This window comes from Lissotriton vulgaris, chromosome 1_1 (genome assembly GCF_964263255.1).
Source record: "Lissotriton vulgaris chromosome 1_1, aLisVul1.2, whole genome shotgun sequence".
Taxonomy (NCBI): domain Eukaryota; kingdom Metazoa; phylum Chordata; class Amphibia; order Caudata; family Salamandridae; genus Lissotriton; species Lissotriton vulgaris.
Window position 1 is genome coordinate 587,699,282 of NC_141685.1, and position 17,265 is coordinate 587,716,546.

A 17,265-nucleotide genomic window follows, 5' to 3' on the forward strand; every position below is an offset into this window, starting at 1 on the left:
TCTACTTTCTGATTTTATTGTTAGGCGCCTTGATACCTGCGGGTTATTGTTTTGCGCATTATAAATTGTTATCATCATCATCTTCATCAAACAGTGCACAATACATTGAGATTAGACTGTTACTTAAGAAAAAGGTAATCAGAACAATAAATGGCAGAATGCACAATAAATTGTATCAGAACTAGCGCTTTTAAATGACAAGGAGCTAATGTAAACCAACCAGGAACTGTGATGCATGATCAAACTGGTAAACTCTGCAAGCAATACCAGTGGTAGCATTTTGCATCAACTGACATTAGATAGCAGGGCCCTGATTACTTAAACAATACAGCCAGCTGCAAATTACAGTTGTATTGCAATTATGGACTTCCTGTGGCATGGAAATTACTGCAGTGGTAAATATTTCTAAGAAAACTATTGCTGGCTGTAATATATAACCAGCTAAATGCAACAGATTTACCATTTCCCACCTCTAGTAACCCTACTGCTTTTCTTAACAAGACCCAAGGTGTTTATGTTCAAGCAATGTCTGTCAAAGGTCTCAATTTTCATAAAATGTTCTACCATTCCACGCACTCATAAGTCAATAAATTGAGTTAACATTACTTTTGGCAGTTTTGTTACTTTCTAGACATCTTTGTGTTGCAAAATGCTTGGTAATAGTCTACATTCAGAAGTAAATCTTTATTAACGAAAAGTGCAAACAGTTTGCTCCTTCTCAATATAATTATTTTGATTCAAGGCCAGCACTCCAGTGTTCATATCATAATACATGTAAAATTCATTTAATTAAAAATAACACGTAAAACTACATTCTCAGGTCAAATTGTCGCTATTTCATGTGTTTACAATTACTTGGAAAGCTCATGAAACACACAAGATCTCTTCCAGGTCGTGTCACAATAACCGGAACAAAGTTATCGTACCTCATCGATCCATAGTGGGTGTGCCAAAATACACGACCTGCTCTCAGCAACAAAAAATAACATTAGCTAACTGTAAATATTGCAAGGCTTTTACCATTTCAAAGTGTGCAAAATGTTCAATTTATTAAAATCATTTACATAAAAATGGAAAGCAGACAGTGGGCCCATGGGCAGTTAGAGATGTTACAGGGTACATGTCAGAGGAAAATTAAATGTCTTTGTGGATGAAAATTTTTGGGGCCTCCCTGATAAAAAAGCATGAGTTGCCAAAAGCTCTACCTCACAGGCCAGATAAGCCCTATTGATTCCCTATAAAAGCAGGTGAATCTTCTTTGGCCTCCATTCGCCGTCACCATGAGGGGAATCATCTTTGCCCTTTTGCTCGCTCTTGTGGGTAAGTTCACACCTCTTTTGATGAGTTGAGGGGTACTGAACAGGGATATCTTCTGTACATGGAATTGGCTTCTCTGTTTCTAACACACCTATTTGATATTTTCCCTCACAGGCAGTGAGCAGTACAACTATGGTAGGTCTGTTTCTTATTGACTGAAGTGCATTGTATACTGTTGGTAGCATGCTGCTAATGAATGCAGAATCAGGGGAACTCTACACTTTAGTAAATGTTTTTCCTCCTTTCAGAACCCATCTTGAGCCAAAGTAAGACCTATGTGTACCAGTATGAGGCTTTGATCCTGAACGGACTGCCGGACAGCGGCACAGCCAGAGCTGGAGTCAAACTGAACTGCAAGGTGGAGATCAGTGGCATCGCACAGAAGGCCTATCTCCTCAAGGTATGGAGTTCTAGGGCCATATGTATGAACACATTTTCCCATAGACACAGAATAGGTAAAACCCTTTGATACATATGGCCCCTAGTGTACTTAGATTGCTTTAGGGAGCTGTTGTGCGTTGTTAATATATAAAACAGTCAATATCAGAACTGAAACATAAAATACATTCATAGAATTTCGTGAACATTTAGTTAGGTTTAGTCAGGGGCGTAGCTTGGTCAGGAAGACTGGGGGGGGCGGTGGTGTTGGCTTTAGATTTTCCGACAACCACGCTGGCATATCATGTTTAAAGGGAAAGAAGGGCGGATTGTGAGGGGTACTTAATACACAGTATTTTGTAAAATAACCCTGTTTTAAGACCTTCAAAACAGAGACGAGTATGTGTGTGAAATGATATCTGAGATAGTATTTAAAGCTCCCAGGTGAAATCGAACAGACATCATACCATCTTACCATATCCGACTAGAAGCTCATGTATCCAACTATATATTAAATAGTACATTTATTAGGGGGTGTAAAACTGCAACTCCCCCCAACCCTCCCCGAAGCTACACCCCTAGGTTTGGTATGCATTACGCAATATCTCCTACAAAAGAAGTATAAAGAAATATCCCCTTGCTAAGTAATCTAGTTGGTTGAGGTGAGTTTTAGAGTTGATACTTCTTTTCAGTCTTTCAACAAAAAGCTCTAACATTATATTACAAAGTCACAGAGCGGACATTCATAGAGGGTGTCCTCAAGCCTAGCAAAACGTTGCCCTTGTGAAGGTGAGAAGTAGGCGGGGAAAATGAGGCTGCGTCCAAGTGTTAAGATAGAAAACAAAAGGTAGAAAACAAGGTAGAAAACACAGAAAGAGAAGACCAGGTCCAAAGTGGTGTGCTGCCTAGAGTGGTGAACGAGGATCACACGGGTGCATGCGTGGAAGAGTGTATTGAGTCACACTGGGCTGTGAAATTCCCATCAGATCACCCTTTTGGCGGCATTTCATCATATGGGAATAGGCAGTCGCTCCATGCACCGCCCATATCATCAAGTGACGGTGCGGAAGTGGAAAGCGGCGCATTTAGCCACAGTTTTGCTCAAAGAATAGTACAGAATGAGTGCAGTGCTGTAGAAGAAGTGTTTGCTAAAATTGACTACCTAGACCAAGGGGTTAGCTAATAGAGATTAGTGTAGGTGTCAAGATTAAAAACACGCCTAGTAGTAGATAAGTGAGACTACACTATAGCGCTGTGCAGGATGGATGGTCAACTAGTTTCAGCTTAATGGAGTATTACTCCAGCTTTTGTCAGGACCTTTTAGATGATAGGCTACTGCAACAAAGTGTGATAGGTGTACAAATAAAGAAGAACATTAATTAAATCAATAGTGTGCAATGTACTTAAGAGAGTCATGTATCTCCCGGGAACTTGGAACCCCAATGTCCACTGGAGACAGAGAAGTCTTCTTCCCAGCTTTGTGTGGGTGAAAAACTCACCTCGCCCAGCAACCGCTCGGGAAATTGAGGCCCGCTCTATCCGTCGGTACCCATCGCTCTAAGCCGAGCGGAAGGGGAGGTCCCCTTTTGACCCTCTGCACATTTGGTTTTTACAATACTCCGTCCAAGTGTCACCTTGCATTATATATTTAAAAATCCTTGCGCTGCACCTGCCCAATGGTGGTGTGTCTAATGCTGTAAACGATACATACTAGCAACAAATACTAGCACATGTATACAAGAGAGCAGGCCAAATTAAATTAGTAGGCTCATATGTACCGTTAAAAAGTAATGAGATTGATAGAAGAGAGAAGAGCTTAGAAAAAGGTTGCTGGTCAATCAGCACAGGAAATCAACATTGACAAACAGATCAGAAAGGAAATTAGTGTATGTATTTTTTGTAATGTACAGAGGCAGTAGTAAGTCTGCCTGTATGACAGAGGAGGCATGATCTAGAGGCTAAGTTGGTAAAATTTCGAACCCGTGTTTTTTATCTCAGCCTCAGCACTTGACTGAAAATCTTGTGATTCTGGTCAAATCTGGTATGGTTTAAGGCATGGACAAAGTGGGCTCTGGCCAGGGCCCCAGCCTTTCGGGGGTGGAGGGAGTTCAAGTAAAGCCTTCAATCAGTGGCCATCACAGCAAGGAAGAAATTCCCTGTACAACATGGCCAGATAGGAGTTTATTCTTGAAAAAAAAATGTTTGCTGGAAAGGTGTTATAAAGTGATGCTAACTTGGCAATCTTTTAGGCCTTTGGAGCAACCACTTAATCAATGATGCCAGGTAGGTGGGAACCAGAATTTCTAAATATACTGGGTGGTCCTCTGCCAGGGGAGTGGAGTACCAGATATCTGCTGCCCTCTAAGTTCCCTGCATGTTTTTAGGTCATTAAAAATTATAGTTGACGCAAAGTGATTGCAGCTGCACAGCCTTAATTATTTCTCTTTGCAAATGATACCTCCAAAGCACTAAGGCGGTCATTATGATGGCAGAAGGACCGCCATTGCCTGCCCAGCGATTTACCTACTGCCACATTAAGATGGCAGTGGGTACCGTGGTGGACGCAAAGTCTGTTCGCTGCTTTACCACCAAAGGCAATCGCACCAATTTCCTGGCAGACAAAGCAGGGCCACTAATATGGCGGCGGTGCCTAGCAGGCATCATCCACGACATTAGGATGTGGGTCCAAGAAGGCTTTTCCAGGAAATGCTGGCGGGGATTGGGTTTGCAGGCCCGTTGTGTGCCCCCTTTGTGAGGGTGTCGTAGTACTAGGGGGTACCCATGGTACCCCACCTCATTTCCATGCATCAAGTAGCAGGCACAGTGTGTTGCCTGCCACATAGTGCATGGAAATGCTGTGCAAGCACTTTTGGCATTGCTTGCGGTGCTGCAGCCATCAGCACCGCCCACAATGTGAAAAGCCCAGAAAACGACCGCCAGTATGTTGGGCGCATCCTAATCGCAGTGGTGGGACTGCCGCATGTCTGGCGGATGGTTCCAAACACTGCTATGATGGGGGCGGACCAAGTCTGCCCGCCATCGTATTCACTCCCTACGTTCCCCAAAACTGCTTAAGTTGTTAAAGCAGGGCCATTTTTATATGTTTTAATTGAACATAAATGCTTAGCAAGGAATCCATTCAGTTTCCAGGAATGAGCAGAATCCAGCCTTTGCAGCAACGCTGCGTTTCCCAGCACACACAAAAGAAAGCAGACAGGGTGCAAGAGAATTTAGATGTTTTCCATAAGCCATATGGAAGTAAAAATGTCCCAAGACAAATGTTAAAGAAGGAGCTATAATCAGTGTCCCTTGGACTTTATTTGTGAGCCCCATAAGCATAATTGAGTGCAAGGATGGACTGACTGCAATAGACTGTAATTGATCTGTAGTTGTCAGCACTTCATTTGTAAAAATCGTAAGTGCTAGGCCCCTTGGCAGGAGGCCTCTGCAGCTTTAAGCCCCCCTTGCCCCTGCAAGTATTGCCAATGGCAGTATGAATACAACAACTAATCAACACACTCCTACAGGTGTGAGAATTCAGACTATTCCAGTCCCTCAAAGCTATAAGAATGGCTTGATTGGCAGGTATTAGTAATTTATTTTAAACGTATATTGAATTATTAAACGTGGTCTCCTGATCTCTAAATTAGACAGACAGCGCCAAAGTGTGGTAGAATGTTATAGTGACAGAGTTGAGAAATATATGCCAGTGCTGAGCACCGGAAACCAATGAGTCAAATTATGCACTGGTAGTTGTGACATTTAACATTGGATTATTAGTGGCGGAATGCTAATACTCTATTTGCATAGGTTCTCTAGTGTTGAGCGTGATATGCAAAACAAGTGCATTGAGATGGAATTGAACACAAAGGTGTCAATTTATAAAAGGTGCCTTTGATGAACACTTTCTTTTTGATAATGGTTATAGTTATGGGATCCTACCTAAACTGGTTTACCTCATTTCTCCACACAAACTAGTCACTTTAGGGGTCCCTAAGGGATACTCGCTCTCACCCACTCCCTTTAATCTGTTCATGAAGGGTTTAACTAAAGTTCTGAATCTATCCAACATCCAATATCACATGTATGCTAGTGACACAATTGTATCTGAAAATATCTTCCTTTGCAAATATCAGGTCTCTCAACATAGCTCTACAAAAAAAAAGAAAATTGGCTGTCCAGCAACCACCTCAAATCGAACACTCTCAAAGAATTCCTCTTAATCAATCCACAAAAAGTCACCCAAATTCAAAGTAGGGGTGAAGCAACTTACAGCTCTTCACTGCACACCATACGTTATAGACTCCTTGAAATCTCTGGGAATAGCGATTGACAAGTACCTGAACATGCAGGAACACATCAGTACAGCCACCAAAGGAGCGAACTTCCATATGAATATCTTAAGAAAAATAAAACCCTTCCAACACCTTGAAGACTTCAAATCAGCTGTCCAAGCCTTAGTGATTTCCAGATTGGACTAAGGAAGTGCAACCCTCTGTGGCCTACCTAGACATACGTTGGCTCCACTAAGGTCCTCCCTCCCATACCTCTGCTGCAAGGTTCACCACAGGAACTGAGAAACACAACATCACTCCCAATATGAAATCTCTAAATTGTTTCTCATATGAGGCAAGGATGCACTTAAAAATTGCTTGCATGACTCACAAAGCTCTACACTTCAACACCCAGAGGTACCTTGCACAAAAACTGGTGGCTGCAGATCCTCTAGAACCACAAGCACGATATTGTTGAAATCACAGAATTTTTATAAAAAGAAAATCTACAACCGAGCATTCTTGGGTATTGCCCTGAGAACCTGGAACTCCCTGCCCCCTGAAATTAGACTGAATCCCTCAACTGGATCATTAAAAAAAAAGACAGAGCTTTACTGATGAGAAAATTCCTGACCTAGAACTCACAAACTTTACTCACCTGTCCTCGATATGGTACAGTATCTACACCCAGGTCTTTTGATTGCTTAATGTTCTCTGACTTGTGGAACTATCCTGCTGACCCTTGTAGTTGTCTCCTCCCTGACCTGATCAATTATTACTTATTGTACTGTTCTCAATTGTGTTGTTGTTTTCTCAACCTGCTTCTCCTTTTTGACCATATGTAAAGTGCTCTGATACCCGTTAGGGTCATATTTGCGCTATATAAAACTTTATCAATAAAAAAAATAAGGTGGTATTACACCTGCAACGATATCACCAATATCAGGATGCTCATTTTCTATGCTCAGTTAGTAATTAGTTCACTTGCTTAAACTCACCTTAACCTTTTACCACTTTTTTACAGTTCAAATGTATTAGCTAAGAAAATATCCACAATAATATTAGACAGCATCTGACCTCTAGGAAAGGTGTAGTTAGTAAATACAGGGCATTGAACGGAAACTCACGAAAGAGCGCCTCTGTCTATTTATATCATATAATGAGACAATAGAAATGAAGGATATGACTATGGAGTGGAGACATAGGCCAAGAAATAACACTGAAAAATATTGGAGTCATTTCTATGTATACTGAGAGTACCCTGTTATCTTGAATACCCTGTTATCTTGAACATGTAGACAAGAGTTTATCATGAGCAAATAATACAACTAAGATAACATCCTTAACAATGACCAGCCATGTTTTCTGCGCCATAATACATTTGAAGGGATGGTGGCCAGCTGCTATTAAATATATGCATCTTAGAAATTTAGGATGAAAATGTTACACGGGAAAATAAGGGCACAATACACGCATAAAATTCTAGATTTATTTAAAGGTAATGCTTTTCAACATGATCTGTTCACCTTTTCATCTCTAAACATGTAGCTGCTTATGCAACTGTAAGACTTCAAGACAAACGTTCTCAAAATTGAAAACAATTAATTCCTTCATTTCATCTTTATTTCGACAATGTTGTCATAAAAGAAATCACGATTAGTTAAACAATTAAAAATTGATACATTGCTCTAAACACAGTAAAAACTACAATCATCGCATGTCCTAGGAGCTAATTCATCACCGCAAAGTGCATGACAGTAAACATGGATAGGTGCATGATCGATTATAGCCCTGCCCATCTGAAGTTAAGGATCAAGCTCTCTGGCAACTATACAGATATATCTACCAGGCCCTAATTTTCACACAATATTCACATGTTTCCTTCTAATGTTCCACATTGCAGCTAAAAATGTAGTTACAACGAAAACAATTAGCGGAGAAAGATCAGTTTTAAGTATTCTATAAGCTTGGGAACAATGCCTAATCCTCAGATTTTTACAAATGGGAATAATCCACTTCTTTCTAGGTTCCTGGTAGACAGGGCAAAAAAACACAACATGCAATTCATTTTCCAGCTCCGAGGTACAAGCAGGGCAATTTTTGGTGGTAGGTAGGCACCACTTGCTCGTAAGAGCTCTGATTGGCAAAGAGCTGTGTCTCTATTGGAGATACAACTTCCTAAAAACAGCTGAACTAACATCGTCGAAGACAGACTCAAATTTGTAAAAATCTTTGATCATTAAAAACGTGCCGGACAGAGTACCAGTTTGGGCATTCGTTAGGGAAACAGTTAAATTACTTTCATGATATAAATTGACCAGGTACTTGCGCAATAAATTTCTGCAGGCATGCTCCGGGTCAGACCACATGGGCGCGAGGCCTAGTCTCTCAAATTCCTCTCTCACGTATTTCAGCCAAGAGAGTTTCCGCGCCTTCGGAAGACTTAGGACCTCTGAAAGCTCTTGCCTATAGTTCTTGAGCTCTGGGGTTGCCCAGAGTCACCTCCAGATAGTTAAAGGTTTGAGGCCCACTTCCTCATTTATAGGTCTAAGGCCCAGGTCAAGCCTGAGGGGCAATAGTGGTGTGCTAGGGGGCAGTGATACCAACTGTCTTAGAAATTTGTTCTCCATGACGGCGAGCGTGGGTACACACTTGTGCCCCCACAGTTCGCCACCATAGATTACCGCCCGCGTGCCTGCAAATTATACATTTCCAGTGGTGGGCCAATTGGTTTTACAGAGGATTTATTTAAGAGCTTGAGAATGCCTCCCGCTTTTTGGGAGAGCCTTAGTTGGGATTTTATTTGGTGTTGTACCCAGGTCATACTTTCATTAAGGGTGAGACCCAGATACTCAAACGTCTGGACTCTTTCAAGGCGGACTCCACCTATCGTGGGGCTCGGGCGTGTTGTTAGTGGGGAGTTAAAAATCATAAACTTTGTTTTCAGGGTATTTATTTCTAACCCCCGATCCCTACAGAAAGACACAAAGCCGTCCTGAACTCGCTGGATCCCCATAGGGGTCTTGGAGAGTAATAGGGTATCGTCTGCGAACATGATCGCAGAGATCCCAGACCCAGCAAGCTTTGGAGCGTTGCTATTAGGGACTGCATTCAGATCGGCGATTGCCCCATTGACGTAGAGGCAAAACAGGGTCGGCGCCAAGACGCACCCCTGTCTTACCCCCCTGCCAACGGGGAATCTAGCTGACAAAGAACCATCTTTCCCACAGCTGACCTGTGCGAAATTCTCAGCGTGGAGTGGAATTATAATTTTCAGAAGAGGGGGAGGAACACCTATTTCCGAAAGGACACTCCACAATTTCCTGCGAAGGACAAGATCGAAGGCCGCACAAAGATCCACAAAGACAGGGTATACTGAGCCACTCTCGATATTTTACTCTTTTCCAGAAAAGCATGGTTAATCGGAAAATCTGGTCCGTGGTAGATACATTATTTCTGAACCCGGCTTGATAAGGGCTTAGGATGTGGAATTCCTCTATCCAATCTAAAAGGCGGTCTAGAATCAACCTTGTGAAGAGCTTTTGCGACACCTCAATGAGGCGGATTGGCCTGTAGTTGGCTAGGAGAAGAGGTGAGCCCTTCTTGAAGATAGGGACTATCTCTGCTCCCAGCCAAGTATTTGGGACAGCCATGCCCACCAAGATTGCATTGAGAATAACCATTATATAGGGGGCCCAGACCCTGGGTTCGTGTTTGAAAAGATCACCAGGCCCTTTATCCAGCCCTGGGGCCTTACCAGAAGGAATTTTGGAAATGGCAGCCATGACTTCTCCCTCAGTAAAGTCAAGCTCGGTCGTGTCGGCCATAAAACTAGGAACTGATCCCTATTGGGCCTGGTCCTTGGTAGAGTTGTCCCCCTGATACAAGGTATGAAAGTGTACTTCCCACACTTCCAGAGCGATGTTTGGTGCTACTGCCGAAATGGGGTCAGCCGACCCCGTGCTCACAATTTGCCAGAATTTCAGGGCGTCTCTTATTGACAATGCAGATGTTAAGTTTTCCCAATTCTCATTTTCCCACTCAACCTTGGCATGGTGAATTAACTGCCGATATACTATCCTCCTTTGTTTTATAAGTTCCCTATTATTGTTTTGTTTCAGGACCTCGAGGAGTTCGTTTTTCGCTAATCTGCAGGCCTTATTGTACCAGGTGGGTTAGTTACCTGCGCTTCTCGCTCTAGAACCTGGGGGATTTAGAATCTCTGCTAGAGAATTGGCTAGTTCCTTGTTAAGATCACCTAGCCTTATATATGCTTCAGGCGGGGGGTACTGCAGCTTGAGGGCGTCAGCGGCTTCCAATACTGGAATTACCCGAGCACATAGCTCTGCCACTAGGTCTGGGTGAGTGACCTATTTATCCCATCTAACCCTACGCATGTAGTTTGATAAAAGCACCCTATTAACTAGTCTACACTCTGTGATGGGGCTATCTTTGGAGATACAAGGGGATAGAAAGTCTAGGATCAACGCATTGTGATCACTTTCTCCCCTAGGTACCACCCTAAAATCAAGGACCTTGTGCCAAGCGCAGCTCTCTACAAAGATGTAGTTCAGGCGTGACTCCTGCCCTGGTTTATTAAAAGTGCACCTTGAGGGGATATCCGATTTTACACGACCATTGCAGGCCTTGATTGAGTGGTCCAATGTCAGGGTCATGATTTGTAGGGCCAATGGAGCCCAAGACCTTGCAGGAGGACCCACCACTTGTGGAATTTTCCAATGGTCATCCTCCTCCTGGTTTACACCATCCAACAGCCCCACAAGTGGCTCAAAATGAGAATTGAGGTCCCCCTTATCACAAATGTAATTCCCTTAGGGATCTCATTTAGGAAGATAGAGAGCTCTTCAATGGATTTGGACTCAGATGTAATGCTCACAGGTCTAGAGTAAATATTGACCAGAGCGAGTCTAGAGCCGGTTTGTCACTCTAGGACCAGACATTGGGCATCCTCCGTTGCAGTATCCATAACCCTGGCGCTACAGCCCAAGTGGACTCCCAGCCAGATTGTTAGCCCCCCGACGGTCTGCCGTTTCCCCCCCACCTTGCAGGGACAGAGTATGAGGCAAAGCCAGATCGAAATTGTTCTTCCTGTGCCCAGGTTTCCTGGAAGAGACATACATCATTCGTATCTATAAAGGAACCCCACTCAGGGCAGGCCATTTTATTACAAAGACCTGCCACATTCCAAGAGAGAATTTCTAGTGATATAGGATCAGATGGAGGACCTTGGATTCGCGAGATGGGTTCTACAATGTTGGAAAACGTAGACCCATTGTGCAAGGTTACTTGCCCCGTAGCCTGACTATCGATAATAGTGCCACTACCTGCTTCCTGGCGGCTACACTGATTCAGGGCACCCGTCCCCCCATCTCGGCCCCCAGAACCAGCTTCATGATGTAGTCAGTCTACCTGGTCCAGTCAGCTGTACCTGTTGATATGAGAGCAACCCTCTTCCAGCCCAAATTCAGATTGTTTATTAACAGCTGGGTAAAAGAATGACAATGGGAGTGCCTGAATTGCAGTATCTGCCATTCTGCCAGGCAAATTGCAGATATGCGAGTCCCTAAAGTTTACCAGTATACAATCGCCCTTGATTTTTTTGTCAGTGTATCCCACCCACGAAACCCTTCTAACCATTAACACTTCACTTGAGATATGGGGAGGAAGGGGTCTATGAGTATTCAGCCAGTTAGCTACTTTGTTTTTCAAGGACACAAAAGGTTCTACTGCTGGGTTACTAAGCTCGGGACACCGGATAAAACCACTACGTAGGGAGCAGCCTTAGGGGGTAAATTGACTACCTTTTTCAGCCTCACTCTATTGTCGTCAGCATTAGACTGCTCAACATTCACCTGACCAACCTATTAGAATTAGCCAATACAGCAGACACAGTGTTCTGTTCTGGGGTCGGGGGAATTACTTGGGCAGGAATGGTTACTGAAATGGGGAGGGTGGGTGAAAAAGCGCACCCCCCATTAGCATCATGGGTCCTCTGTATACTTTCCAAAGATTTCAGATGGTCCATCATGCCCCCGGTGGCCGTTTCTATTGTTTGTAACCTAAGATCAATGTGGTCAAGTCTAGCAACCAGGGGGTCAAGCAAAGTTTTCAAAATATTTCCAAGGGCGTGAGTGAGCTGAACACCCCCAGCATTAGCTAGATCCCCAAATCTAAATGCGGAGGGCTGCACCACAGGCAGGGTTTGGAGGGGTAGGTTACTAATACCATTATTAGCTGAAGGGACCACCTTAAGTGCTGTGGCGCCTATGGTCTCAGAGTTAGTGGGACCTTTGTCTAGTTTAGCCTTTTTTCCACCCCTAACCTGCACCCCTCGTTTCCTTTTTGGGACAGCCCCTTCCCTAATTCCTCGTGACTGGGAAGTATTAGAATCGTGCCCACCACCGATGACACACTGTTTTCTATTGGTGGCACAGGAATAACCTCAGGAATAACCGGAAGAGATTCTCTATGCATTACGGGGCTGCACCTAAGTTCTTGGAGTACAGTAGTTATTGTTTGATCAATACTATCTAGGAGGGCTGTAGGGGAATCCCCAACCTTTTCAGGGGTTTTGGCATTGGCTATTAAGCCCAGTGATGATCTTCTAACACTTTCAGTTCCCTGGGAGAGCCGTCTTTCTAGGATAGTTAGTTCGTTAGTCACAAGTGAATATGCTCTGAGCAGAAAGTTGTCCAAAGTACCTGCCACCATAGTGCTTGACGCCGTGGCTTTACTCCTGGTTTCCCGGGTTGTCATAGTCCTTACTCCACAATGGTCCACCGCTCAGGAAAGAGTAAGTGCTTGTTGGGCACTGGCGCAAAACACCAAAAGGGGTGGGCCGGTCCGGTCCTACTCGATCTGTAACGGGCTAAAACGGGCCCGCCCTTGGCACGGGCATCGCACGGCGCACGCCCACGCGCGTCCCGCATCCGCGGGTATGGCTGAGTCTATATGACAGGAGGTGGAGGCGGGAAGAGGACCAGCTCCGGCAGATCAGGAGCCGCACAGCAGGCTTGTCCTCGCAGTCCCGCTAGCAGCCAAAAACACAGCCTCGTTCTCAAAGTCGGCAGAAATTCCTGGTAAATTAACGGCAGGTCCAGCCGTCAGTAGAAACACCAAGGCACCCTCCTGATTCTCTCCACGAGCGGCACCTGCGGAGCGGGGGCTGCAAGAGGTTTTGAACTGGCAGGAGGTGGAGGCGGGAAGAGGACCACCTGCAGCAGATCAGGAGCCGCACAGCAGGCTGGTCCCCGCAGTCCCGCTAGCAGCCAAAAACACAGCCTCGTACCCAAAGTCGGCAGAAAGTCCTGGTAAATTAACGGCAAGTCCAGCCGTCAGTAGAAACACCAAGGCACCCTCCTGATTCTCTCCACGAGCGGCATTGTGTGGTGTCCTATTTAAAATTACCAGAAAATAATGATGCATATTGATTCACTGCTTCAAGTTTAACAGTTTTTGGCAGTAGTCTTTCATTTTTAATGTTACATGGAGTGGTCATTTTGAAATACCTGGTTGGTCACCATCCAGATGTTAAACAGAAACATCTTCAGCTCTTTGAAGGAACCATTCAAAATGTGATGCTAACAGGATTAACAAATTGTCAACGAGTGAAATATAGGTGTTTTTAAACCTACCATAGCAGATGAGGCTGTACGTAGGCAAGTGCTACAGCATACATCAAGGTGGGAGGACCCTGTTTGGGGGATGTGGGTGTATGATTGATAATAAAAATGAGCATGAGATATTGTGTGTCTTAGCTATCAATGACCTGGTTTGCTCCAACATCAGACCTGTAGGAAAGTCATAAATGATCTTAGGGCCAAAACATGTGATAGGTCGCAGCCAACAGACCATTGCATGGCAAGCAATCTCGATGATGTATGTGAAGGAGATCTTTGCCGTAATGGTGCACATACAGCTCTACAATTTCCCCTCTAGTAAATAAAGAGAAGTAATGAGTAATAACATTTTTAACAGTGATTACAAACTAAGCGATCTCAAATACATATCAAAGTACAGAAATGTCTCTGAACAGGCATATACATTTCAACTAAATTAGGACCATGTAGAGGAGTGTCTCAGCATATCCCATTAAACTCCAATGTTTCTTATGACAGCTTAGTTTATGATTGACATACAATTTCCCTGAGCGGAATCAATTAAGGTCATTTCAAGCTATCACATTGTGAGAAATAACCTCCTATCTAAGATACTCTTGCGCACAGTTGCCTGTTACACTTACACTTGGTAAAAGCCACTGTAGTTTCTACTTCACAAAAGGGGTGCTTTTACAGTGTTCATACCTTGAGTGTATGTCAATGATAAAGTATAATGCTCCTTTAATATAAAATGCAATCTCTTCCAAGGTGTTGTGTGGTGCCCTATTTAATATTTAACTAATCTAGACAAAGCAGTAAAGTAAGAAAGGTGTCACATCATGGCAGGATATAGTTTCTTTGGGCCTCAGCTCAGGTTCAGTTAGATGGCTGGTGTATGGGTGGTATAGCGAAGGCACCACCTCTGCCACCACAATGGTGGTCAGCCCACAGAATTCAGAGTTGCATTACATGTTAGAGTACATTCTTTTACCGAAATGACTCCCATCATATAGGCTGCGGCCACTTGCTGGTATGTCTCTCATATCATGGCCCCATGACAGACTGACTGCCACTTATGTTACTTTGGAAGGCAGGTGCCAAACTGTAAGTCTTTCTTCAGAAATATTTTAGACAATATTCGTCATGCCCTGGAGCTTTCTTTCAGCAAGTGTTATATCTTTATTGGTTTTAAGTACAAAACGGCACATGCATTTCAAAGATACAAATACATGACATCTCATGCAGTTTACTGCTATTAAAGAGGTAGTATGGCCCTGATGTTCCTTAGGTCCACAGCCTCTCACAACTTGGTCATCTCTTCTGTTGGGGACATGTCTTGTTCATATGGTCGTATTTGTTTGTATGTGCACGTCATCACACCTGGTAAAGTTGCACAAGCCCATCTTGTCTAAATCCCACTAGATTAGTAACAACAACATTACAACTCATAATGTAACTTTACCCGGTGTCGCGTTTTGTGTCTCTCAGTGCAGATCCGCCGAGTGTGCTGCCCAGACGGTGTAGGGCATCTTCAGCCAGGGTGTATGACGGATAAGCCTGAGATAGAAGGGGGATGTGTCTCCAGGGCACCCGTACATTGTGGTCAGCTGTGGTATAGGTTGAGGGGCATATGTTTGGTAGAAATTGTCTGGGAGGTCATCCGTACAAGATGTCTCGCCTTGGGCCATACCCTTAAGGGCTTCTCACAATTTCCTGCTCAGTTATTGGGGCACCCAGCACTTCCCAGTCCTCCTCAGGAAGTCATGTTAAGGTCGCTCTAGTCAGGAATAGGTCCAATATGTCTCTTGGTAAAGGAGCACCAGGCTTGTATATGGCCTGGTAGTAAGCTGTGAAAATGTAATGTATTTCTGTTTGGGAGTAAAGCATTTCCCCCATGGACCTGCTAGCTGCATAATGTGGTCCCCCTACCCTATATCAAGACATCCATCCCAGCAGCCGGTCTGCACATCCACCGTCAGAGTGCACTGTGATAAGGTAGTGCCATCTACTCATGGAGTGGAGTCTTTCCAGTTCCTCTAAGTGCTTCCCTCACATCTCACGGAGGGCAGGAATGGCCTCCAGGTACCCTTTATCTAGATGTCTAAGATTGTCCGCTAGAGTAGACAGCTCTGTGTGTAGAAAGAAGGCCACCCCCACTGACTGGCTAAGGCAGTATCCCCCGATGACCGCCTTAAAGGCGTCCCACTCCACGTTAATATGAGAGGCAGTGTATATGTTTGTTTTCAAGTAGTCTACTATCTTATCAACCAGGGGGTTTTGGAAGGTGGGTTCATACAGGTGGCTAGGTGATAGTCGCCAGGTGCAGATGGGCCCCAACGGAGCACCATCTGCAGCAGTCTACTGTCTGACAATATGCAGCCCAGGTACTTATCTTGCCAATACGGGTTGCCAGACCCGCAAGCCCATCCATCCGAACATGTTGGTCATGTACCGAAGAGTGGAATTATAATTTGGTTCTACCTGCGTTCTGCAGGAGTGTTAGTTGTCTGAAAGTGGGAGCATAAATGCTGCCTATCAGTAATCAAAGCCCTCACCACAATGACATAATAGCATCCCTCGCCAATGTATGTCTTATCTCCCTTCAAGGGACTCCCTGTCGGACTTAAATCAATGCCCCGTGAAGAACAATGGAGTACCCAGTCGCATATATGTGGCCTCTCTAATGTCTCTGCAGTTTAGTTGTCTCCCCTGCCATCAAATGAGTCTCCTGTACATATCTATGTCCACCTCTCTGCGTTCTCGGAAGGTCAAGATTTTACAACCTTTGCCACAGGAGCCCAATCCTCGAACATTCCAGGTTAGGAAAAAATAGTGCATCAGTTTCTCCATTGCACTTTATTTGCAAGGCACTCCCACATCTGTAGCCTCCTCTCTCCACCACCCTACCTCCAGCCACTTCCTGGACCCCACAGCAGATCAATCATGCACCGTTGCTAAGTGCAAACCATACAACCATCCCCAACTCCCTCTCCCCAGGTCAGACTAGCAACATTCCCTGGACAAAACAAGGAATCAAACTGAATGATAACATCCAAACCCCCATACCACTATGTAGTATGGGTTTTCTCTGAGGGGGCAGCAGCCTCTGTGCTTATCTAGATGGCAACAGTCCCCAGACCCACTCATAGTACGGTACTGTAGGATTACACTTCATCAGAGCTGGACCACCCGAGTTCCGGCAAATCATCATAATGTGCCTTTCTGTGGGTCAGCTCAGGTGCTCTGATTTGGGAACAGCATAGCACGGTGACTCTCCCAACTCTCTCAGCTGGGAGCGTCTTCCAGGGTGAGTACAAGTTCAGAGCATATTCTGGATTATAAATCATCCGCCAACCTAAAAGTTAACATCAGCCCAGGGGAAAGTTCCTCGGATAAGATCTCAAAGACACAATTCTCAGAGGAAGAAGTAGAGTGGCGGCTCCCATAGGAGCTCCCTGGCAATGTTCTCAGGGAGGTTGGTGTGTCGATCGCTGCCGCTTGGATGTTCTCGGTTTGCCTCTTTATTGGGAGCGGTCTGCCCATGTCCACCCGGCATCCCTAGTGGCTGCACCCCCGCTCCAAAAGTGTAGCCCCCACCTCGGTGGCCTAGGGTCATGACTGTGGTCTGTACCAACTTTATAGGCTTCCAGCCTATCCCAAGCCAATGATGGGTCATC

At 44.5% G+C, this 17,265-nt stretch overlaps 1 protein-coding gene across 2 annotated transcripts in view; it reads left to right on the forward strand.

Annotated features, from left to right (window-relative positions):
* The first annotated feature begins 1,273 nt into the window (after nt 1-1,273).
* The window catches only part of LOC147747520 (vitellogenin-A2-like), a 77,691-nt gene continuing 61,699 nt past the window's right edge, over nt 1,274-17,265 (forward strand). The window contains exons 1-3 of one of the 2 annotated variants that reach the window (XM_086953985.1): nt 1,274-1,320; nt 1,432-1,452; nt 1,566-1,717. In XM_086953985.1, the coding sequence (XP_086810111.1) occupies nt 1,281-1,320; nt 1,432-1,452; nt 1,566-1,717 (213 nt within the window). In that variant the 5' untranslated portion in view covers nt 1,274-1,280. The remainder of the gene's footprint in view (nt 1,321-1,431; nt 1,453-1,565; nt 1,718-17,265) is intronic. The other variant, XM_086953986.1, reaches the window with a different exon arrangement.